At 64.4% G+C, this 23,009-nt stretch overlaps 1 protein-coding gene across 1 annotated transcript; it reads left to right on the top strand.

Annotated features, from left to right (window-relative positions):
• Positions 1 to 13,732: 13,732 nt before the first annotated feature.
• On the top strand, positions 13,733 to 21,158 carry SLC22A12 (solute carrier family 22 member 12). Its single transcript, XM_036326790.1, has 10 exons — positions 13,733 to 14,401; positions 14,990 to 15,093; positions 15,995 to 16,149; positions 16,221 to 16,389; positions 17,670 to 17,793; positions 17,939 to 18,054; positions 18,737 to 18,951; positions 19,434 to 19,542; positions 19,722 to 19,925; positions 20,424 to 21,158. The coding sequence occupies exons 1-10, from the start codon at positions 14,000 to 14,002 to the stop codon at positions 20,485 to 20,487; spliced, it is 1,662 nt and encodes a 553-aa protein (XP_036182683.1). The 5' UTR covers positions 13,733 to 13,999; the 3' UTR covers positions 20,488 to 21,158.
• The last annotated feature ends 1,851 nt before the right edge of the window (positions 21,159 to 23,009 follow it).

Here is a 23,009-nt window from a genome sequence, read left to right as displayed (position 1 = left end):
CACAGGGAGAAAGCGAGGGCCGCAGGCAGGAACACGGGATGGTTCCGAGCCGGCTCTGCAGCCAGGCTGCCCGCGGCTAACCTCCCCCCAAAACTGATGGAGAGGCAGCCTCAGCGGCCGGGGGGGGGGGGGGGGGGCGGGGTTCCCACAGAGCATTCCAGGCCCACGGATCCGGATCCGCAGGCGCGTGGGTCTCTCGGGCCCCCCAGGAACAAATCGCGCCCCTCATGTATGTGCTTGGAGAGACCGGAAACGCGGGAACGTCCCTCCGCTCGTTACAGTCGGAATCCCTGCAGGGGTCTGCCGCCTCGCTGCTAAAAGGCGTGAAAAAAGGCAGAAAACACAGCCTCGCTCCAAGAGTCGTGTTGGGGTTTCAATGAGTAACGGTATGAAAGCTCCGGGCCGGGCCTGGCCCTGCACCCCGCACTCCGCAGAGGTGTCCGGGGCGAGGGCAGTTATGGGGCGCCCTCGGCAGAGCAGGGGCCAGGCCAGATGGCAGTGACAGTGACAGTGACAGTGACAGCGGTGCCGGCGCCTTACGTGTGACAGCCTCTCACTGAACCAGCCGAGAGCCCAGGCGCGGCCACCTGCAGCGTCCCTGTCGGGCCCCGGAGATGGGGGTGGGGGGTGGAGGGGGGACCGGGGGCGATGGGTCCCGGGGACGCCCAGCCGAGGAGCGGGCGCTGGGACTCGGTTCACGCCGGCGTGTGCCGCTGTGTCAGGCGCGTGCCAGGCTCGGGGTACCCGGTGGTCAGAGGACCCTCATCTCAGCGGCTGCGCCCCTATCGCCCCGACCCGCCCGCCCTCCGCGCGCCCGGGAGCTGGAGCCGCCGCCCGCCCCTCAGGTCGCTCTGTGGTCGTTCCAGGTCGGCAGCAGCCGGGGCACCTGGCGAGAGGCGGTCATTACAGAAAGCACCTGGTTCTGGCAATGCCGCCGCCGCAGCCCCTTTGGTCAAGGATCCCGTGGAGGGGCCCGCCTCCCCTCCAACCCGAGGTGGAAGCCACGCGGGCAGCCGGAGGGTCCGGTGCGGCCGGGCCAGGCGGCCGTCCGGGCTCTCCCTGCCCGGTCCGACTCCCCACCTGCCTCAGCCTGGAGGGGCCCGGGCCGCCCCAGGTCCACGCCATTAACAAGAGGCCCCTCCCTCCCTGCCAGGCTGGCGGCTTCTCGCCTTCACTCAGCCCTCCCCCTCCGCACAGACCCTGGCCGTGCAGGTTTCTCCCCCCTCCCCCTGCCCCCTCCCCCTCCCCCTCCCCCTCCCCCTCCCCCCTGCCCCAGCTTCCAGAGCGGATCACAGGACTGGCCAGGGAGGGGCCAGGCAGACCTGGGTTCCGACCTCTCCCCACCCCGAGAGGCCTCCTCTGTAGCGTGGGAGCCATCGCGGAACCCGCCCCCCAGGGTGGGCGACGGGGCTGCTGGATCTCAGCACAGACCGGACGCCAACAGACGGAGGGGCCGCCCGCGGTGGGCGCGCGCAGGAGGCACGTGGGCGGAAGTCCGGCCCGGCCTCACCCCGAGGGCTGTGCTCCCTGCAGAAGAGGTGCTTCCACGGCCTCCCGTTCACCTGCGGGCGAGGAGCGGGGCCTGGATGGCCTCACGCCCGGCACGGCCTGACGGAACGGACGGACGGACGGACGGACGGCGTGGAGCTCGCACCCTCACCTGGCCGCGGAGCTGCCTGGTCCCCGGATGCCGGGGTCGCCCGGCCAGGGGACCTTGTCCAGGGAGCAGGACGGGAGGGGAGCGCGCTTGGGCCGTCGGACCCTCCTGGTTTCACCCGGTGTCTGTCACGAAGCACCCGATAGCGGGCCTTTGGAGCTCACACCGCAGGCACCGTGTTGCCGTTCGTCTGTGTCGGGGTCGCCCTCTTCACAGTCACAGCCCTCGCTGCGCTGGCCGCGGCCCGGGCGTTGAAACTGAGGGTGACCGCGCTGACCACCGACGGGGGAGGCGGAGAAACTGACGCCCAGAGACGCGGAGCGGCCGGCGGCCCCGGCGGCCCGGCCCAGGGCCCCTTCCGGCACCAAGCTCCCCCTCGCCCGCGCCCTTGGCCCTTGGCCGTGACCTGCCGCCTCATCACAAAGCTCCGCGCTTCCCTGCGGTCGGACTCTGCAGACAGCGGGCCACTCTCCTTGGCCAACTCAGGGCACCTCACGCCCCAGGCTCCCGTCCCCCTCCCCTCCGATGCCCCAGACCGATCAAACCCAATTCAAGTCACATCTCCTGTCGCCCAAAGCCCTCTGGGGCCTTGGGATCGCGATCATTCCCCCCAGCCTTCCTTCACAACTGACACAGCGTCTGTTCTTGGATCAGCATGGAATTAAACTAGAAATCGGTAACAGAGAGAAATCTAAACACCTCCTTCAAACTAAACTAAACAGCACATTTCTAAAAGACCCACAGGTCAGAGAAGACATCACAAAGGAAATTAGAAAATATTTTGAACTGGTTTAAAAATTTTTAATGACACATCAAAAATTGTAGGATGAAGTGAAAGCAGTGATTAGAGTAAACTTTATATCATTAAATACCTACATTAAAAAGGAAGAAAGTCTCAAATACATCAGCTTAGGAAATGAGAAGAAAAAAGCAAATTAAACCTAAAGTAAGTCAGAGACAGGAAGTAATCAACAGTACAGACCCAAGAAATAGAAAATGATTTTTAAAAAAATCAAACCTGAAGCTGGTTATTTAAGAAGATCAATAGCCGGAACCGGTTTGGTTCAGTGGATAGAGCGTCGGCCTGCGGACTGAAGGGTCCCAGGTTCGATTCCGGTCGGGGGCGTGTACCTGGGTTGCGGGCACATCCCCAGTGGGAGATGTGCAGGAGGCAGCTGGTCGATGTTTCTCTCTCATTGATGTTTCTAACTCTCTATCCCTCTCCCTTCCTCTCTGTAAAAAATCAATAAAATATATTTTTAAAAAAAGAAGATCAATAAAATCTATAACCTCTAGACACTGATTTGGAAAAAAAAAAAAAGACACACATCACCAATATCAGAAATGAAAAAGGAAGCATCACTATAAAATCCTACAGACATTAAAATGATAAGGGAATAATATGAACAATATTTTATTGCCAATTAGACAACTTAGATGAAATTGACACATTTCTTGAAGGATACAAACCACCAAAGCTCACTCAAGAAGAAATAGAGAACATTGTTAGCCCTGCATCTATTAAAGAAATTGAACTTATGGTTTAAAACCCTCCCACAGAGAAAACTCCAGGCCTTTTTGGTTAATGGGTTCACTGGTTAATTCTGCCAAACATTTAACCAAGAAATACTACCAATTCTACACAAAATCCTCCATAAAATTGAAATAGAACACGTCCAAATTCATACTGTGAGGGCAGCATTACTCTGATATCAAAATCAGAAAACACACACATCTATATATATAAAAGCCAAGCGACCAGAATGCTGGAACGACTTGCTATGACACGCACTGCTGCTCACCAACCTCCCGCGTCCCCCGACCCCCGCTGGCCCAGTCCGATTGGCCCCCATCGGGGCAGGCCGGCTGGACCCCACCTGTGCACCAATTCGTGCTCCGGGCCTCTAGTAAGAAAAGAAAACTACAAGTCAATATCTCTTGCATACGTAGACGCACAAATTCTTAACAAATATTTAGGAAATTGAATCCAACAATATATTAAAAAGGGCAACACATCATGACCAAGTGGACTTTGTCCCAGGAATTCGAAGTTGGTTTAATATTCAAAAATCAAGGCAAGCAAGCAAAATCGTGAACAAGCCATGGGATCATCTCACTGCAAAGAGCATTTCACAGAATTCAGCATTTAGTCCTTGTAAATGGCATTCAGCAAACTAGGAATACAGGGCACTTGCTCCACCCGAGGAAGGGCACCTATGAAAAACCTGGTGGTACACCGCCCTTAATGGTGGAGGGTGGCTGCTTCCCAAGGTATAGATGCACCGAGGATGTCCGCTTTCGTCACTTCTGTTCAACACTGGTCCTAGTCAGTGCACTTAAGGCAAGAAAAAAATAAGTAAAAGGCATACAGATGAGAAAGGAAGGCAACACTGTCTTTATTTGCAGATGACATAATTGTGGGAAATACTTCAAAATCTACTAAAATGTTACTAGGAATAATAAAGGAGTTTAGTACGGTTGCAGGATACACGGTCAATATACAAAAATCTATTGTATTTCTGTATGCTCGTAATAATCGGAAAATGCCACCTAATGGCACGGGCCAGAAAGGCAAGACCCATACACACACTAAAAACTATGGAACATTGCTGCAAAGGTAAAGAAGACCCAAATAAATGGAGAGATACACCATGTTCATAGACTGGAAGACTTATTACCAAGATGTCAACTTTCCACACATGAATTTATAGATTCAATGCAATCCCAGTCAAATGCCAGCCCAGCATGCCTGGTGATACCACGCTGGGTCCTGGGCCTGGCACTGAGGGGGCAGGACGCCACAGGAGCCACTCAGGTCTCCTCAGGCTCAGCGGGTGGGGGGGGGCTGGAGGGGCCGCCTGCCTAGGTCCCGGAGGAGGCGCCTAATGGAGCTGTGGCTTTTCCAGCCGGTCACGTGTAGCGTGTACAATTCGAAGAGCTGAGAACGGACTTCCCGTCAGAGACACAACTGTTGTGGCTCAGGAAAACCCCTTGGCCAGGCCACGGGGGGAAGGTGAGACCCTGCGGACACCTGTTTGTGCAGGAGAAAGAGCAACAGAGGAGAGAGAAGGAGCAGACCTCTGTGGTCGGGGAGAGCAGAGGAGAGAGCGGGTGGGCAGGAGGCTGCCGGGTGAGCCGGAGGCTGAAGGCGGCCAGCAAGTAGCACTGTGCAGTCCCTACAGGCAGGGATGTTCTCAGGGCCGTGGGCAAAAGCGCCCTTTGTCTCCTTGAGCCTCGAGGACTTAGGCAAATGGTGCATGTGCGTGCACCTGTGTGCATGTGTGTGCACCTGTGTGCATGTGTGTGTGTGTGAATGAAGGTGGGGGCTGACCTTCATGCATATGCATCCAGGATACAGATGCATCCAGGACAGAAACACAGGGAGGACCACCAGCCCCGTGGCAGACGACGGGAGGGGACAGGATCCTTCCAGGAGCCGGAGGCCCCCCTGCACCCTCGGCCCAAACCTTCCTGCGTTTTGCTCCAGCGGCTCGGGTGGGCGTGAGCCTGAAGGCCCAGACCCCAATACCTGCATTCCAGGTCTTCTTTCTCAAAAAAGAAGGATGCTCATTAAAGCCACCAGGCTGCGCGGCTGCTGGCTCAGTGGCTGAGCGGTGATCTATGAACCAGAAGGTTCCAGTTCTGTTCCAAGTCAGGGCGCATGCCCAGATTGCAGCTCAGTCCCCGGTGTGGGGCGTGCAGGAGGCAGCCGATCCATGGTTCTCTCTCAGCATGGATGTTTCTATCTCTCTCTCCTCTCCCCTCCTCTCTGAAATCAATAAAAATAAAAAAGAGACATGAGGGGAGATGGTGTGGTGGCAAGGCATAGCGCCCCTGCCCAGAGCCAGCCTCGTGCCCCTCAGGGATGAGCAGGGGGATGGCATCATTCTGAGAGTGGGCACAGGCGAGCTGCTGTCAGCTAGACCGGCTGCCCACAGCAAAGGCCGAGACGGGCGCAGGCCCAGCCGCTGGGCAGAGGCACAGCTCCAGGGAAACGGCACAGGGGCCGGGCGGGGCAGCACCCACATCCGCCCTGTTAAAACGTTAACAGGTGCCAGCTGGGCGCTGTCCGCTGCGGGCAAGGCCCTCACCAGGCGGGCGGGCAAAGTCCTGCTCCCGGAGCAGCTGAGTTCCGACAAGTCTGGTTCCAGCGGCTGGTGAGCATCTCGGTTGAATTTTAACGTGAAAATCGCGTTGACACACAAGGAGAGCGAAGTCCCTGCGGTGAAGGGAGGCCAGGCGAGCGGGAGGCGCCAGGCACACGGAAAGGAAGGAGCCAGCGGCTGCCCAGCGCCTCCTGGTCTCCTTGACCTACTTAGCGAAGATTTGTTCAGGGGCCAGAGGCAGCTGGGGCGGGGGCGCCTGGGAAGCTGGAACCAGCGAAACAAGCGTGGCTGTGGCCGGGGCTGCAGCAGCTCACATGAGGGGCCAGTTAAAGGCACCATGCACTCAGCCCCCAGCCTGGGCCCCTGCCATCCACTCAGCCCCAGCCTGGGCCCTGTGATCCACTCAGTCCCAGCCTGGGCCCCTGTGATCCACTCAGCCACCAGCCTGGGCCCCTGTGATCCACTCAGCCCCAGCCCTGTGATCCACTCAGCCCCCAGCCTGGGCCCTGGGATCCACTCAGCCCCAGCCTGGGCCCTGGGATCCACTCAGCCCCAGCCTGGGCCCTGGGATCCACTCAGCCCCAGCCTGGGCCCTGGGATCCACTCAGCCCCAGCCTGGGCCCTGGGATCCACTCAGCCCCCAGCCTGGGCCCTGTGATCCCCTCAGCCCCCAGCCTGGGCCCTGGGATCCACTCAGCCCCCAGCCTGGGCCCTGGGATCCACTCAGCCCCAGCCTGGGCCCTGGGATCCACTCAGCCCCAGCCTGGGCCCTGGGATCCACTCAGCCCCAGCCTGGGCCCTGCCTGAGATGGTGCGGAGCCAGCAGCCCTGGGACCAGCGGCTTTGAGGCCACGGGAAGATGCATTTCCATGGAGCCAAAGCCCGGGACAGCTCTGGCGTGACGCCAGGGCAGGAAGCAGGTTCTGTTGATGAGTGCCCGCTGGGTCCACACGCGGTGCCGCAGAGGTGGGAACGGTGACCCCAGACGTTAGCGGGTGAGGCGGGGAGGGACTTCTTTTCCGTGGGTAAACCTTTCACGGGGCCTTTGGGGACATGGAGGGAGAGCCAGGCGTTGTCCAGGGTGGGAGGAGGCCAAGGTGGCAGAGGGCGATTTGGGGGGCCCTCTAAGGAGGGGTGAGCAGGGGGAAGGGGCCTGGAGCTCAGGGAAAACAGCACATGAGGGAAGGGGGTGCTGGTCTGTGGGGAGCAGACCCCAGCGGGCGAGGAGGGACCGGGGCTGAGGCAGGGATGTCTGCCCTGCAGCTTTGGTGGCCTCCGGCATCCTCTCTGCTCCCACACACCTCCGCCAACCTCAGAAGTTACAGACACGCATGTTGGGGCTGGGCCGACCTGAGCTGGAGCCCCGGTTCTGCCACGGAGCTGCTGAGACGAGGACTCCCCTCTTCGAGGCTCCGTTTTCACGTCTGTAAAAATGCGTGTAAGACCGTGCAAGGGCTGTTGGAAGGACACAATGACTTACTACACGGGAGAACTTCCGTGTCCAACACAGAATAAAGACTCGAGGCCACTGGGGACCAGCAGCACCTTATCGCCATCAGCACCACCATCACCATGAAGCACTGAGCACCTCAGCTGTCGGTGGGGAATCCCGAGCCGAGCCTGTGGCCACACTTGGGGCACATCTGGTGCTGACGAGGGGAGGGTCCGCCGCTGTCCCCTGGAAAGCAGGAGCCTGGCCTTCAGAAATGCCGGGACAGCAGCTTGGAATAGGAAACAGGAGGCCAGGTCTTCAGTTCTGGGGGGGATTGGTGTTTGGGCCCTAATTAGCCTTACTTTGCACCCGGGCGGCCAGAGAAGGTGAAGACCCTCAGAGAAACGTGTCTTCTTAGCATGAAAACCACGCTGCCAAGCGGGGCTACGATGCCCATTTTACAGATGAGGAAATCGAGGCCCCAGGAGCCCAGATTCAGAGACCAGACCATGAAGCCTGCATGGCCTCTCCCCTGCCTGGGCCCTGCTCTGTACGCCAGGCGGGGACACGATGACTCAGAGCCGCCCTGAGGAAGCCGGCACCCCGGGACCCGGCAGAGGGCAGGGCCCAGGCTGGCCCAGCGGGCAGGCTGCTCGGAGGGGGCAGGGGCAGGGGCAGCAGAGGAGAAGCCGGCAGGGGTGGGTGGGTTTGGGTGGTGCCGATGGCCCTCAGGTAAGAGAACAGGAAGAGGGGCCCCCGCAGGGGGCCTTCCAGGAAGGAGTCGTGCTCTGTGGGGCTGGGGCCCGGCCATGTGGAGGCGGCAGCAAAGGTGTGAAGGGGCGGGGAGAGGAGGGCTCGGTGCCTGCATGTCGTCTCTGACGCACTAGGGAGTCGTGGAGGCCTGAGCGGGTGGCAAGCTGGCGGCTGGCAGGTGCCTTCAGAGCCGCCTCTCAGGGGCTCCGTCCACCTCAGAGACCAGCCCGCGGAGATGGGGGCTCAGCCTGGGCCCTGCCCTCTGCCGGGTCACGGGGTGCCGGCTTCCTCGGGGCGGCTCTGAGTCACCGTGTCCCCACCTGTGCTCAGAGCAGGGCCCGGGCAGGCAGGGCAGGGGAGAGGCCATGCCGGCTTCGTGGTCTCTGAATCTGGGCTCCCGGGGCCTTGACTTCCTCATCTGTAAAATGGGCATCAAAGCCCTGCTTTGTGATGTGTTCACGCTAAGAAGACACGGGTCTCTGAGGGGCTTCACCTTCTCCGGCTGCCGGGTGTAAAGGAAGGACATTAACAGTGTCCCGGGGTCTGGGGACCCCAGAGTCTTGAGCAAACTGAGCTGGCCGTGGCTGCCGCCGCCTCCGGCCGGCTGCCTGGATTCCGCCTGCCCTGCTGGCCCCCCAGGGACTTGTCTGAGTCACTGACAGTCCTCACTCCGCCGGCCTTTCTCCTGCCTGGCCTGGGGCCAGCGGCAGCTGCTGTCGCCACAGGACACGGGGGTGGGGAGGCATCGCGATCCGGCCGGGGAGATGCCACAGGGTGCCCAGGACCAGCGAGGAAGGAGACCTGGCCACGCCTGCGTCCGCTCTCAGAATGATGTCATCCCACTGCTAATCCTGATGGCATGAGGCTGGCTCTGGGGGGGCGCTCAGCCTGGCCGCACCACCTCCCTCATGCCAGACGCCCGGGAGGAGAGCCGCCCCGACCAGCCAGGCCCAGAGGACTCTCCGTGAGCAGAGGAATAGCTTCTGTTGTGCAGGAGCCACTGTGCATTTGGGGCTCGGGTGCGATGGCAGCCGGCCGTCCCCTAATTAATCAAATCCCATCCCGTTCAGGGACCACTGCTCACCTTCCTGCCCTCAAACTCCCTACAGGGGTTGTCCGCAGCCATTGTCTCCACCTCCTGCGTCCGGTTCTCCGCCCACCCTACGCCAACCTTGACCCCACGGAGCACCGCAAGCCTGCCAGCTGCGGGCACCCAGCACGTCCGCCTGCCAACCCGAGGCCACCTCCAGGCCTCCCCACCCTCAGCTCCAGGCCTCCCCACCCTCAGCTCCAGGCCTCCCCACCCCCCACCCTCAGCTCCAGGCCTCCCCACCCCCCACCCTCAGCTCCAGGCCTCCCCACCCCCCACCCTCAGCTCCAGGCCCCCCCACCCCCACCCTCAGCTCCAGGCCTCCCCACCCCCCACCCTCAGCTCCAGGCCTCCCCACCCCCCACCCTCAGCTCCAGACCTCCCCACTCCCCACCCTCAGCTCCAGGCCTCCCCACCCCCCACCCTCAGCTCCAGACCTCCCCACCCCCCACCCTCAGCTCCAGGCCTCCCCACCCCCCACCCTCAGCTCCAGGCCTCCCCACCCCCCACCCTCAGCTCCAGGTCTCCCCACCCCCCACCCTCAGCTCCAGGCCTCCCCACCCCCACCCTCAGCTCTAGGTCTCCCCACCCCCCACCCTCAGCTCCAGGCCTCCCACCCCCACCCTCAGCTCCAGGTCTCCCCACCCCCCACCCTCAGCTCCAGGCCTCCCCACCCCCCACCCTCAGCTCCAGGTCTCCCCACCCCCACCCTCAGCTCCAGGTCTCCCCACCCCCACCCTCAGCTCCAGGCCTCTCCACCCTCAGCTCCAGGTCTCCCCACCCCCACCCTCAGCTCCAGGCCTCCCCACACCCCACCCTCAGCTCCAGGCCTCCCCACCCCCCACCCTCAGCTCCAGGTCTCCCCACCCCCACCCTCAGCTCCAGGTCTCCCCACCCCCCACCCTCAGCTCCAGGCCTCCCCACCCCCCACCCTCAGCTCCAGGCCTCCCCACCCCCCACCCTCAGCTCCAGGCCTCCCCACCCCCCACCCTCAGCTCCAGGTCTCCCCACCCCCCCACCCTCAGCTCCAGGTCTCCCCACCCCCCACCCTCAGCTCCAGGTCTCCCCACCCCCCACCCTCAGCTCCAGGCCTCCCCACCCCCCACCCTCAGCTCCAGGTCCTCCCCACCCCCACCCTCAGCTCCAGGTCTCCCCACCCCCACCCTCAGCTCCAGGCCTCCCCACCCCCACCCTCAGCTCCAGGCCTCCCCACCCCCCACCCTCAGCTCCAGGTCTCCCCACCCCCCACCCTCAGCTCCAGGCCTCCCCACCCCCCACCCTCAGCTCCAGGCCTCCCCACCCCCCACCCTCAGCTCCAGGCCTCCCCACCCCCCACCCTCAGCTCCAGGTCTCCCCACCCCCCACCCTCAGCTCCAGGTCTCCCCACCCCCACCCTCAGCTCCAGGCCTCCCCACTCCCCACCCTCAGCTCCAGGCCTCCCCACCCCCACCCTCAGCTCCAGGCCTCCCCACTCCCCACCCTCAGCTCCAGGTCTCCCCACCCCCCACCCTCAGCTCCAGGCCTCCCCACCCCCCACCCTCGCTCCAGGCCTCCCCACCCCCCACCCTCAGCTCCAGGCCTCCCCACCCCCCACCCTCGCTCCAGGCCTCCCCACCCCCCACCCTCAGCTCCAGGCCTCCCCACCCCCCACCCTCAGCACCAGGTCTCCCCACCCCCCACCCTCAGCTCCAGGTCTCCCCACCCCCCCACCCTCAGCTCCAGGCCTCCCCACCCCCCACCCTCAGCTCCAGGCCTCCCCACCCCCCACCCTCAGCTCCAGGCCTCCCCACCCCCCACCCTCAGCTCCAGGCCTCCCCACCCCCCACCCTCGCTCCAGGCCTCCCCACCCCCACCCTCAGCTCCAGGTCTCCCCACCCCCCACCCTCAGCTCCAGGCCTCCCCACCCCCCACCCTCAGCTCCAGGCCTCCCCACCCCCCACCCTCAGCTCCAGGCCTCCCCACTCCCCACCCTCGCTCCAGGCCTCCCCACCCCCCACCCTCAGCTCCAGGCCTCCCCACTCCCCACCCTCGCTCCAGGCCTCCCCACCCCCCACCCTCAGCTCCAGGCCTCCCCACCCCCCACCCTCGCTCCAGGCCTCCCCACCCCCCACCCTCGCTCCAGGCCTCCCCACTCCCCACCCTCAGCTCCAGGCCTCCCCACTCCCCACCCTCGCTCCAGGCCTCGCTCGTCCTGTCCTGTCGTTGGCGGGCTGTCGGGACTCTCCTCTCCCGCAGTGACGCGGGAAAGCACTTCAGGTCCCCAGGAGATGACGGGGGCGAGCCCAGCCACGCACGACACAGGAGTGGGCGTTCAGGAAGAGCCCGGTCATCATTTCTAAGTGGAAAGCATGAATTCTGGGATTACAGGCCCATCGCTGGGGAAATCGGTCTCAACCGAAGGGCTGAGGAGCAGCATGGACTCCGCCAGCGAGCAGACCCTGAGCTGCACACACACACACACACACGCACGCACGCACGCACACACACACACACACACACACACCCACACACACACACGCACACACACACACCCCAGGAAGCGGCTGCCGTGTCTGCAAGATGGAAGGGAGGTGTGTGCTCCTCCGTCCATTCACTCCGTGCTTCCCAAGTGCTACTGCGTGCCAGGCGCTGCTCCGCGACAGACACACAGAGGGAACAAAACTGGCCAAGTCCCCGTCTTTTAATTTACTAATTTTTTTAATCCTCACCCGAGGGTATGCTGTTATTCAACTTTTTTAGAGCTAGAGGAAGGGAGAGAGAGAGAGAGAAATATTGATGAGGGAGAAGCATCGATCAGCTGCTTCCCATACGTGCTCCAACCAGAGATGGAAACTGCAGCCCAGGTTTGAGCCCTGACCGGTCAGCACCCAGCATGGTTTGGTTTTGTGTTTTGTGGGTGTGTGGGTGTGTGGGCTGACACTCCACCCGCTGAGCCACCGGCCAGGGCAAGGCCCCTCCTTCCAGGAGCTGACACGCTAGTGGGGAAGCCAGACAGAGGGAGATAAGTGAGTAGAAGGTGAAGGTGCTGGATGGTGGCAAATGCAATGGAGAGAGCAGCAGGAAAGGGAACTGGGGAGCGTGTGTGTGTGTGTGGCGGGGAGGTGGGGGGCGTTACAGTTAGCCAGGTGCTCAGGGAAGGCCTCGCTGACAACAGGCCTCCCCGACAGAGACGGGGAAGCGGGTTTCCGACAGGAAAGAGCAGGTGAAGGCCCGGAGGCAGAGACGTGCCTGCGCGTTCCAGCAGCGGTGAGGCCACACCGCCAGGTTCCGAGCACGGCAGGGACAGGGCGCCTGGACGTGAACAGAGCCCATCGATCCGTGTGTGAGAATCGGCTGCGCAGGCTCAAGGCGGGAGGCGGGGAGGCCAACGAGGAGGCCGCGGTGGAGGGGAGAGGGGGCCTGTCCCGTGTGTCCTGTGGCCGGGCTCCAGGACTCCCTGGCCAAGGAAGTGGAAGGACGAGAGGGCAGGGATGGCCCAGGTGTGGTTCCGGCACCTGCACATGAGGAGTCGTGGGCGGTGCAGAGGGGAGGCCGGGGGAGCAGCCGGGAAGAGGGAGCTCAGCTTTGGGAGTATGCTGGGAGCCGGTCCATCCTTGCTGTTTCAAGGGACCTGGCATATATGGCATATTGTTCTTAATATGTTTGCTCACCTTCTTGGCACTATGTGTTTTAACCAAGGTCACCTCTCTGAGAAAGGTTGTTTCCCCAGGTAGGGATTTTCCCCTGAAGTTAGGGAGGGAATGAAACCCCTTAACTAAGTGCCAGGCGGGTAATTAATCACTTTAACTACGAACAATCATGCTTAAGCTACATAATCTTTACTCCCTGGAATGGAGATAAGAAACGCCCTAACCTTTGTAATAGAGATTGATAGGATTGAATCAACTGGTATAAATACAGATGTAATAAGACAGCAAGACACAGAACTTAGAATACGGAACCAAGAGACACAGAACTTAGAATACAGAGCTTAGAACACAGAACTAAGAAGACAGAACCTAGAGACAGAAGAACTTCACTGGAGAGAACATGGCAAAAGTTCCTGGACAGAAACTGGCCTCAGAACCTAGAGACAGAACCTAGCGAGAGAACATGGCAAAAGATCCTGGACTGACCCTGACTACAGAAATTGGCAAGAGAACCTGACTAGAACCTGGTGACTGAACCTGGCTGGAGAACCTGGAGAACCTGGCTGGAGAACCTAGCCAGACAACATGGATCCTGGCTAGAGATCCTGGCTAGGCTGCTGATCAACTGAACGCTGTCTCCGTGTCATTCCTTCTTCGCCGACTCCGTCCACACCTTTGGGGACCCCTGGACCTGCTGGGGCAGGACCCCGGCAGGAGTAGGCTTGAGATGCTCATGAGGCCGGGACTCGGGACACACACACACACACACACACACACACGCCTGCCCCCACACGCCTGTGCGCGCGCGCGCACACACACACACACGCCTGCCACACATAGGTCCTGTGCACGGGATGCCACTCAGGCTCACGCCAGCCCCAAGATCAGGAGGATCCCAGCGAGGCAGACCCGGGTGCGAGGGGGCTGCAGTCCCGGGGCAGAGCCCAGCCCACACCCGCCGGGGGCTCCAGCCGCGCAGGGCACTGCTCCCTCACGTCAGGTTAAACTTTGACCGAGGAAATGATTGCCAACCCTCTTCCCCAAGTGCCACCTGGCCCGCTCAGTTCCAGCCGCGTGACCGCCGTCTCGGCTGTCCGCACTTCTCAAGTTCATGCCGAGGAGGTGCCAGCGGCGCCAGGGCCGCCCCCGCAGCCTCGGGTCCCTGGAGCCTCCCGGGGCGACAGCTGCGAGCCGGCCCCGCACAGCGGAGGGGCCGCTGCCATGCTCTGGGCTGCCGGGCGGGAGACGCCCTCGCTGCCCGCTGGCGGCCGCCCCGGGCCCTGAGCCGGTCGCTGCGGCGTGGGCGCCTGCCCTGGCCCCCGGGGGAGCGCCATGGCCTTCTCTGAGCTCCTGGACCAGGTGGGCAGCCTGGGCCGCTTCCAGGCGCTGCAGGCCGTGGCCCTGGCCGTGCCCCTCATGTGGCTCACCACGCAGAACGTGCTGGAGAACTTCTCGGCGGCCGTGCCCGCGCACCGCTGCTGGGTGCCCCTCCTGGACAACGGCACGGCCCCGGCCAGCGCCCCCGGCGCCCTGGGCCCCGACGCCCTCCTGGCCGTGTCCATCCCTCCGGGCCCCCACCGCGGGCCCCACCCGTGTCGCCGCTTCCGCCACCCACAGTGGCAGCTCCTGGAGCCCAACGCCACGGCCACCAACTGGAGCGAGGCTGCCACGGAGCCGTGCGTGGACGGCTGGGTCTACGACCGCAGCACCTTCACCTCCACCGTCGTGGCCGAGGTAAGCCCCCGACCGCCTCCCCCAGGCCTGGCACCTTCGCGCCGGTCACTGCTTGCGGTCGGCAGCATGCGGACTGGCCGGGTCCCCGAGCTCCTCTCGCCAGCCAGCCCTCCTTGGTCACCTCCCCGGGCAGGGGGGCTGGTGCCAAGGCCCCGGCGGGTGGGACAGCAGGTGACACGGAGGGCACCCTCTCCCCAGCGGTGACGCAGGCGGCTCCCTGACATGCAAGCCCAGCTGCTCCACCTGCCAGCGGGGCTCAGGGAAGAGTCATGAGGCTCCCAGGGGTGACCCGCCAGGCGCATGGGCAAATGTGGGCGCGGGAGGGGGGCCGCCGCAGCCGCAGCCGGCGGGAAGGGGCCTCTGTAAAGACCCAGAGGGAAGTGGGAGGGAGGGAGATGAGTCCAGAAAGGGCTCGACCCTTGCCTGGGGGCAGTAGGGAGCCAGGGAGGGGCGTAGGCAGGGGTGACAGCCTTGGCTGTCCCACAGGCCCTGCCCTCCAGCCCCAGAGGGCACCAGGCTGCCCACACACCAGCCCCCGGGGCCTTCCCCTCGAGCCCCCCCCCCACGGCTCCCCCCCTCTCCCCGCAGTGGGACCTGGTGTGTGACGCGCAGGCCCTGAAGCCCATGGCGCAGTCCATCTTCCTGGCCGGGGTCCTAGTGGGAGCCGCGGTGACCGGCCAAGCCTCTGACAGGTGCGGACCCCTCCCCTCCAGGCAGGCCCGCGCCCTGGCTGCCCCTCGCCCGAGATGCCTGCGTGTGGGTCTCCCTCCCACACCCCCGGCTGTGCTGGGCGCAGGGCTCGCACCCTCTTGGCCTTGGTTTCCCCGAGTCTCCTGGGGGCTGTGGAGGGCTATGCTCTCATCAGACACCTGCGGCCGCCGCCCGCCTTCGGCTGCCTGGCTGCCCCGCTGGCAGGAGCGCATTCCCCTGAGGGACCATCGTGCCCACCTGTGCTCAGGAGCCTCCCGGACCAAGAGCGTGGCTCTGGCCCAGCTGGTGTGGCTCAGTGGATGGAGCGTCGGCCTGCGGACCGAAGGGTCCTGGGTTCGATTCCAGTCCAGGGCACATACCTTGGTCGCAGACTCCTCCCGGCCTGGGCCCTGGTTGGAGCGTGTGCGGGAGGCAGCCAATCGATGTGTTTCTCTCACATGGATATTTCTGTCTTTCTGTTCCACTCTCTCTAAAAGATCAATGAAAACATATCCTCAGGGGAGGATTAACAAACAAAAAAAAAGAATGTGGCTCTGGCCCCAGGTGCCATTTAAATTTATTTTTAAAAATATTTTTATTGATTTCAGAGAGGAAGGGAGAGGGAGAGAGAGAAACATCAATGATGAGAATCATTGATTGGCTGCCTCCTCCACGCTCCCCACTGGGGATGGAGCCTGCAACCCAGGCATGTGCCCGCAACCAGAATCGAACCCGGGACCCTTCAGTCTGCAGGCCGACGCTCTATCCACTGAGCCACACCAGCTAGGGCCGCGGGTGTCTTTAGCTTCCCCTCTGCTCAGTGAGCGAGCACAGCGTGGGCTCCGGTGTCACCTCCGTGGCCAATCCGTGGCCCGCCGTGGCCCCCCGCCTCCCGGTGCACAGGTTCGGGCGCAAGCTGGTGTTGACCTGGAGCTACCTGCAGATGGCCGTGTGGGGCACCGCGACCGCCTTCGCCCCCACCTTCGCCCTGTACTGCCTCTTCCGCTTCCTGGGGGCCCTGGCCATCGCCGGCGTCATGATGAACACGGCCACGCTCCGTAGGTGCCCCCGCCCGGGCGAGCAGGGGAGGCCCACAGGCTCCGGGGGTGACCCGCGTGTCCCCCTGCAGTGATGGAGTGGACGTCCACGCGAGCCCGGGTCTTGGCCATGACCTTCAACTCCCTGGGCTACAGCTTCGGCATGGTGCTGATGGCCGCCGTGGCCTACGGCGTGCGCGACTGGGCGCGGCTGCAGCTGGCGGTCTCCGTGCCCTTCTTCCTCTGCTTTGTGTACTCCTGGTGGGTGCCACCCGGCCGGCCCACCCTCCACCCAGGGGAACGGGAGACGCCTCCCGCTGGGGCCAGTCGGGTCCAAGGGGAGCGAGAGGTGCTGGGAACTGCTGACTGCCTGGGGGGTGGCGGGGATGTAGGACCAAAGACCCTTCTCCAGGCCTGACCCCCGGGGCAAGTGTAAAGCTGTTTGCAGGGGTATGGGGGCGGGGGGTGGGGGGCTCAGGCAGGAGGTGCAGCCATGGCGACAAGGGGAGGGTTGAGGTATCCGGGCACTGACAGTAGAGGAGGGACCCTGGCAGGCTCGGGGTCTATGGCAGCGGGCAGGACTGTGCCCCTGTAGCTACTGGCGGGGGGTGGGGGCAACCTACTGCACCCAGACCCCCCGACCTGGCTCCCAGGTGAGGCAAGGGAAAGGCCATGGAGTCAGGAGGGGGGCAGGAGGGGAGAACAGGGACCCCCCACCTCAATCCAGTGGAGGGAGGAGGGAGGAGGGAGGGAGGAGGGGAGAACAGGGACCCCCACCTCAATCCAGTGAAGGGAGGGAGGAGGGAGGCAGGAGGGGAGAACAGGGACCCCCCACCTCAATCCAGTGGAGGGAGGGAGGAGGGAGGCAGGAGGGGAGAACAGGGACCCCCCACCTCAATCCAGTGGAGGGAGAAGGGAGGAGGGAGGGAGGAGGGGAGAACAGGGACCCCCCACCTCAATCCAGTGGAGGGAGAAGGGAGGAGGGGGGAGGAGGGGAGAACAGGGACCCCCCACCTCAATCCAGTGGAGGGAGGGAGGAGGAGGGGGGAGGAGGGGAGAACAGGGACCCCCCACCTCAATCCAGTGGAGGGAGGGAGGAGGGAGGAGGGGGGAGGAGGGGAGAACAGGGACCCCCCACCTCAATCCAGTGGAGGGAGGAGGGAGGAGGGAGGGAGGAGGGGAGAACAGGGACCCCCCACCTCAATCCAGTGGAGGGAGAAGGGAGGAGGGAGGCAGGAGGGGAGAACAGGGACCCCCCACCTCAATCCAGTGGAGGGAGAAGGGAGGAGGGGGGAGGAGGGCCTTCTGGGAAGGCCGGCGGCTGAGATGGTGTGGCTGCCACATGTCAGTGCCCGTCCTGCCTGCCCGCTGACCTCACCTCCCGAGTCTAGGGCCTGTGGACACCAGTGAGGCCACCCCGTTGGGCAGAGGGTGAGGGGGTCAGTGAGGCTGGTGGAGGCCAGACCCTGGGCCACCCACTGGAGCCAGGCCCTGGGGTGACAGGCAGGGACCCTCCCACTCTGCCCTCCCTCCCGCCCCAGGTGGCTGGCGGAGTCGGCGCGGTGGCTGCTCATCACGGGCAGGCTGGAGCAGGGCCTGCGGGAGCTGCAGCGGGTGGCCGCCATCAACGGGCAGAGGGCAGTGGGGGACGCACTGACCATGGAGGTGAGGCAGGGCGAGCTTCCCCAGGGCTGGACCCCACACCCTCTCCCTGACCCTGCACAGGCCTTCGGGAGGGCCTGGCCCCCTAGGATAAGGGGGGGGAGCTGCTGGAGCTGCCAGTGCTGACAATGCCCCCCCGCCCCCCAAGGTCGTGCTCTCCGCCATGCAGGAGGAGCTCAGTGCGAGCCGGGCTCCCGCCAGCCTGGGCCACCTGCTCTGCGCACCTGGACTGGGCCTCCGGACCGGCGTCTCCACTCTGTGCTGGTAGACGCCCGCCCCCGCCCACTGGGCCCCTCCGCCCGCGGCCCCGGCTGCTGGGGACCCAGTCAGGGCTCTGCTGCGTCAGGCAGGGCCTCTGAGGGCTCTCGGCTGGTCCCGCTGGTCTGGGGTGGGGGGCGGAGGGTGGCTCTGGCCCAGGCCCTACAGCCCTGCGCCTCCATCAGGGGAACGGCCCAGGCCCAGTGGCTCAGGCAGCTGAGTGCGGAGAGAAGAGGGGAATAAGGAGGATTCTTAACGAAGGCGCTGCAGGAGCTGAAGAGCCCGTAGGATGAGGAGTCGGATTCAACACCAGAGAGCACACCCGCCCTAGTTTGGAGGGACCAGGAGGAGGGCGGGGCATTCTCAGAGCCCGGGAGCCGGGGCCGCCCAGCAAAGAGGGAAACCAGCGAGGCCTCCGAGGGGGGGGCCTGGAGGGGACAGGGCACCCAGGGCACCCAGGGCAAGGGAGGGGGAGCCCCCTGCTTCTCCCCTGGCCCCGCCTCCCGCCTCTCACCAGTGCCTCCCATGGCCAGACCTCATGAGGCGCAGCGTTGGCAGGGCCCTGGGAAATGCAGCCCGCAGAGGCCGCCCTCCGCCCTCCCGAGCGCACAGGAGGGCGGAAGTGGGTCCAGAACAAACCAGCCATGGAAGGCCCCTCCGCAGCCTGACCCCGCCTGCCCCGCCCCAGGTTCGCCTTCGGCTTCACCTTCTTTGGCCTGGCCCTGGACCTGCAGGCCCTGGACAGCAACCTCTTCCTGCTCCAGGTCCTCCTCGGGGCCGTGGACATGGCGGCCAAGCTCGGCGCCCTGCTGCTGCTGAGCTGCCTGGGCCGCCGCCCCACGCAGGCGGCCTCGCTGGTGCTGGCCGGGCTCTGCATCCTGGCCAACGCGCTGGCGCCCCGCGGTGAGCGGGCAGGTCTGGGCGCCGCGGCTGTGGCCGAGGAGCCTCCCTGGGGAGGGGGCCTGAGCCAGGAACACAGACCCCGGCCCCTCCTCTGCCGGTGCTGGACTAGCACGGGGCGCAGCTGGGAAGGAGGCGTCTGGAGAGGGGGCGGTGGCCTGTACTGGGCAGGGGAGCAGGGAGGGAGTGGGGTGGGCGACATGGTGAAAACCGTGGAGATCAAAGAAGGACTCGGTGATGAGTTGTGGGGACAGGGGCAGGGAAATGGGGGGCGGGGGTCAGGGAGGGCTCCCCGGGTCTGGCTCTGGGTGTCTGAGCGGGAAACAGATTGGGGGGATGGGAGCATGTGGCCATGAGGTCACGTAGGACGTGGTGCGTGTGTGGGGTCTGGGGACACCCAAGTGGGGGCGACACAGACATGGGGGAGGTCAGGGAGAGAGCCTCCGGCTGATGCTGGGCCCGCCCGTCCCCGTCTCCGCCCACAGAGATGAGGCCCCTGCGCTCAGCCCTGGCCCTGCTGGGGCTTGGGTGGATAGGGGTGGCCTTCACCTGCGTCTCCATCTACACGGGGGAGCTCTTCCCCACCGTGCTCAGGTGAGGCTGGGCCCGGCCCGAGCAGGGGTGCCCTGGGCTGGGAGGGCAGGACGGGTGTTCATGCCTTGTCTCTCTTCCATGTGGTCTCAGGCTGACCCCCGTACCTCCCTGGGCGGAGCAGGGCTGGGCCGGAGGGGGTGGGGTGGGCGTGGCCCCTCACAGTGCCCCTGTGCCGGCAGGATGACCGCCGTGGGCCTGGGCCAGATGTCGGCCCGAGGGGGGGCCATCCTGGGGCCCCTGGTCCGGCTGCTGGGTGTGCACCACCCCTCCCTGCCCCTGCTGGTGTACGGGGCGGTGCCGGTGCTGAGCGGCCTGACCGCGCTGCTGCTGCCCGAGACCCAGCACCTCCCGCTGCCCGACACCATCCAGGATGTGCAGAACCAGTGAGTAAACCAGAGCCCAGAGCAGGCGGGCCTGGCCCTCACCCCATCCCTGGGCAGAGGAGAAGCAGAGGCCAGAGAGGGAGAGGACTGGCCGAAAGCACACAGCACATCTGCGAGAGTGGAGGCCGAGGGCTGGGTTTCCCGGCTGACAGTGTGGGTTGTGTACCCTGTTCTTCGTTCTCCTGTGTGAGGCCCAAACGGCCCAGCTACCCCAGCTCCACCTCGAGAGAATCAGGGGAGGGAGCGGAGCCCTGTGTGAGGGGGAGCCGAGGGCAGGGTGGCCATTGTTAGGTCTTCACTGGCCCCAGACTCTACGACTACAGCCCCAAGATGCCTTCAGGGCTGTCACTGCCCATCGCCCTCCACCGTGTGCGCAGGGAGCTCAGTCCAGGGCCCTGAGAGCAGCAGGACCTGCTGGATCCTCAGGATGGACACAGGTCGGAGGTCAGGGGTCACTGCACCTTCGAGACACAACCCGTCCGCATCTTTCCTGAACAGGTCGGTGAAGAAGGCAGCACACGGAGCCCGGGGGCCTGCTGTCCTGAAATCCACGCAGTTTTAGGTTCCTGAGAGCCTGCGAGGGCCCGGGAGGAGCTTGCTGTCCTCCGCTGACGGCAGGAGAGCAAAGGCCTGGATTTCCGGGGGGCCCGGGGGCTGCCCCTCCAGCCAGCCCTGCTCTCACCGAGGAGCCGCCTTCAACACAGAAAGGGCAAAGGATGGTGTGATTGGCAGGAGGCCACTTAACCTTCACTCACGGGTGCAGAGAGGAGCGAGGCCAGGCCCGGGGGACTGGCCAGCCTGTCGATCCCGGCTGCCCTCTTGCTGCCCGGGCTCAGCGGGCTCCGAGGGGATCGTCACCGTGTCAAAGCCTCCCAGCTTCTCACCCAGCCCGAGGGCTCTCAGTGATGGAATCTTGGCTCCTCAGCTTCACCCGAAAGGCGGCTCCTGCTCCCCCCCCAACCCCCCCCCCCCACACTCCAGCCACACAGCCAGTCCCGCCCGGCGGCCTCGTCTTCTGCCTGGAATCCCCCTGCCACCTTCTCGACAAATGCCCAGCCTCCAAGACCCAGGCCAATGTCCTCATGCCAGGCCCCAGGCCCAGCCCAAGGATCTAATGAAACCCTTACCCACGGCCCCGGCCTGAGAGTTCCCGGGGGGTCGGGGTGTCCCCAGCTCCCACTCAGAGGAGGGCGGGGGGCACAGGTGGGAGGGAGATGAATAAAGGAACAAATGTCTGGCTCTCACCGACTCAGCGATGGGCCCGGGGCTGCCGGGTGGGGGCTCCTGGCTGGGTGGCCCTTGCCCAGGCCCTGAGCGGCTGCCCTCTCCCGCCCCCGCTGTGGGCCAGGCACCATCTTTTCCTGAAGCCTTCGAGGCAGACTTTGCCGTTTCACAGATGGGAAAACTAAGGCTCCAAGAAGCAGACTGCCCGTCACTCAGCCAGGAGGGGCCGAGTCAGGAGTCAGCCCTGGGCTGCAGGCGTCCAGAGCCCAGCTCAGGCCTCAGGTCCCGCGGCCAGCGATGCTCCGCGAGGGCAGGGCCTCCCCTCAGCACCAGCGAGGTCCCCGCAGGGTCCTCTGCCCCAAGTGGCCTGAGGGGCCTTGCTGCCGTCCTTCCAGGCGGCACAAGCTTCCGGGGCCCAAGGCCTGCCCTCTGGGCACTAGGGAGTGTCATCACCCTGGCCAAGTGCGCACCCTGCGGAGGGAGACGGGTGCCCCCTTGGCAGCAGCCACGGGCCTGCATGACAGCTGGGCGCAGCCCCCTGATGGCAGGCCTTCCCTTGGGGCACCACGGGCTCCATGTCCACCTCCAGGAGGGGACATCCTCCCAGAAGAGCCCGCACTGGCCGAGCTGGTGTTCCCTCCCTGGGGGCTTGCAGGGCAGGGCTTCCAGGTCCACGGCTTCAGCCAGACTTCGGCTAGCTCCCCCCCCCCCCAACCCTGTCCTTGTTCCCCCGCAGGCGGACTCTCCTGACACATCCCCCCGAGTAGGAACTGCCACCCCCGGGCCAGCCAGACCCCGAGGGCCCAGCTCAGGCCCAGCTCAGGCCCAGGGGCTAAGTCCAACACCAGGGGCCCAAGAACAAGGAGGTGAGCCCGAGGGGACCGTCTCCTGCAGATGGGTAAACAGAGTCAACGGCAGGTCTGGGAATCTCTCCTCCTACAGCCAAGCCTTTGAGCCACCCCCTGGCCGGGAGCTCTGCCTCCCTGTGCAGAGGGGCACTCGGCCCGCAGTCCTCCGGCTCCTGCACGGCCCCCTCTGGCCCCGATTCTGACGGCTGTGCAGGCTGTTCTAGAATTTCTGAAGTAAGGATGCTCCTTCCCTTCTTGACACCCAAGGACACCTTTCTTCTTTGGCTGGTGGTGACGGGCGGGGGCGCCTGGGGAAGTCTCCGTCCCTTGGACAGAGCAGCAGCAGAGGACCCAGGGCGAGGCCAGCGCCCGCTCGGGGATAGGACAGCCTGGCAAGACTGTCCCAAGCCAGGGCCTCCGCCAGGCGTCCACAGGGGGCTGGAGCTGGCCTTGGGGATGCTGACCTCAGGCTCCGACTGAGCAATGAGGGAAAGGGGGGACCAGAGCCTCCCCCACCTGCAGGGGCTCGTTAGGAGGCCAGGAGAGGACAAGGCCATGGGAACCCACACCCAGGCAACTGGGGGAGGACCCGCTCTCCTACCCTTGATAGGACTCGGGGAGGACTCCAGGACCCGAGGCTACACCCCATGGTGGGGAGGGTCCCAGGACAAAGGCTGCATCCCAGGAGGGTGTGGAGCTGAGCCAACGGGGTGGGGCTCTAGCAGGGATTGAGCCCAAGGGCCTGGGGGGTGTCTAAGCTGAAACATGGACCAGGTCTGTGAGCTGGAAAATGCATGAGATGAGCTGGGCAGAAGCAGAGCTGAAACAGGGTGAATCAGGCAGGGAAGGGTGATGGCCAGCCAAGGGCGCGAGAAGGCAGAGCCGGGAGAGGGGCAGGCTCCCCAAGCAGAAGGGGAGGCGCCCTGAGTGGCGGAAGCGTGGCTGAGCCACCTCTCGTGTTCAGGGGTTGGTTGGCCACCACCACCACCTGCACACAGCTCTCCTGAGGGTG

The sequence above is a fragment of the Myotis myotis genome, unplaced genomic scaffold (genome assembly GCF_014108235.1).
Source record: "Myotis myotis isolate mMyoMyo1 unplaced genomic scaffold, mMyoMyo1.p scaffold_m19_p_10, whole genome shotgun sequence".
NCBI lineage: Eukaryota > Metazoa > Chordata > Mammalia > Chiroptera > Vespertilionidae > Myotis > Myotis myotis.
This window is presented reverse-complemented; position numbering and strand designations above follow the sequence as displayed.

Coding starts and splice junctions, on each gene's coding strand:
- SLC22A12 (XM_036326790.1), top strand. CDS start 14,000: ATGGCCTTCTCTGAGCTCCTGGACCAGGTGGGCAGCCTGGGCCGCTTC. Junction 18,952..19,433: donor CAACGCGCTGGCGCCCCGCG/GTGAGCGGGCAG, acceptor CTCCGCCCACAG/AGATGAGGCCCCTGCGCTCA. Junction 19,926..20,423: donor ATCCAGGATGTGCAGAACCA/GTGAGTAAACCA, acceptor TTTCCTGAACAG/GTCGGTGAAGAAGGCAGCAC.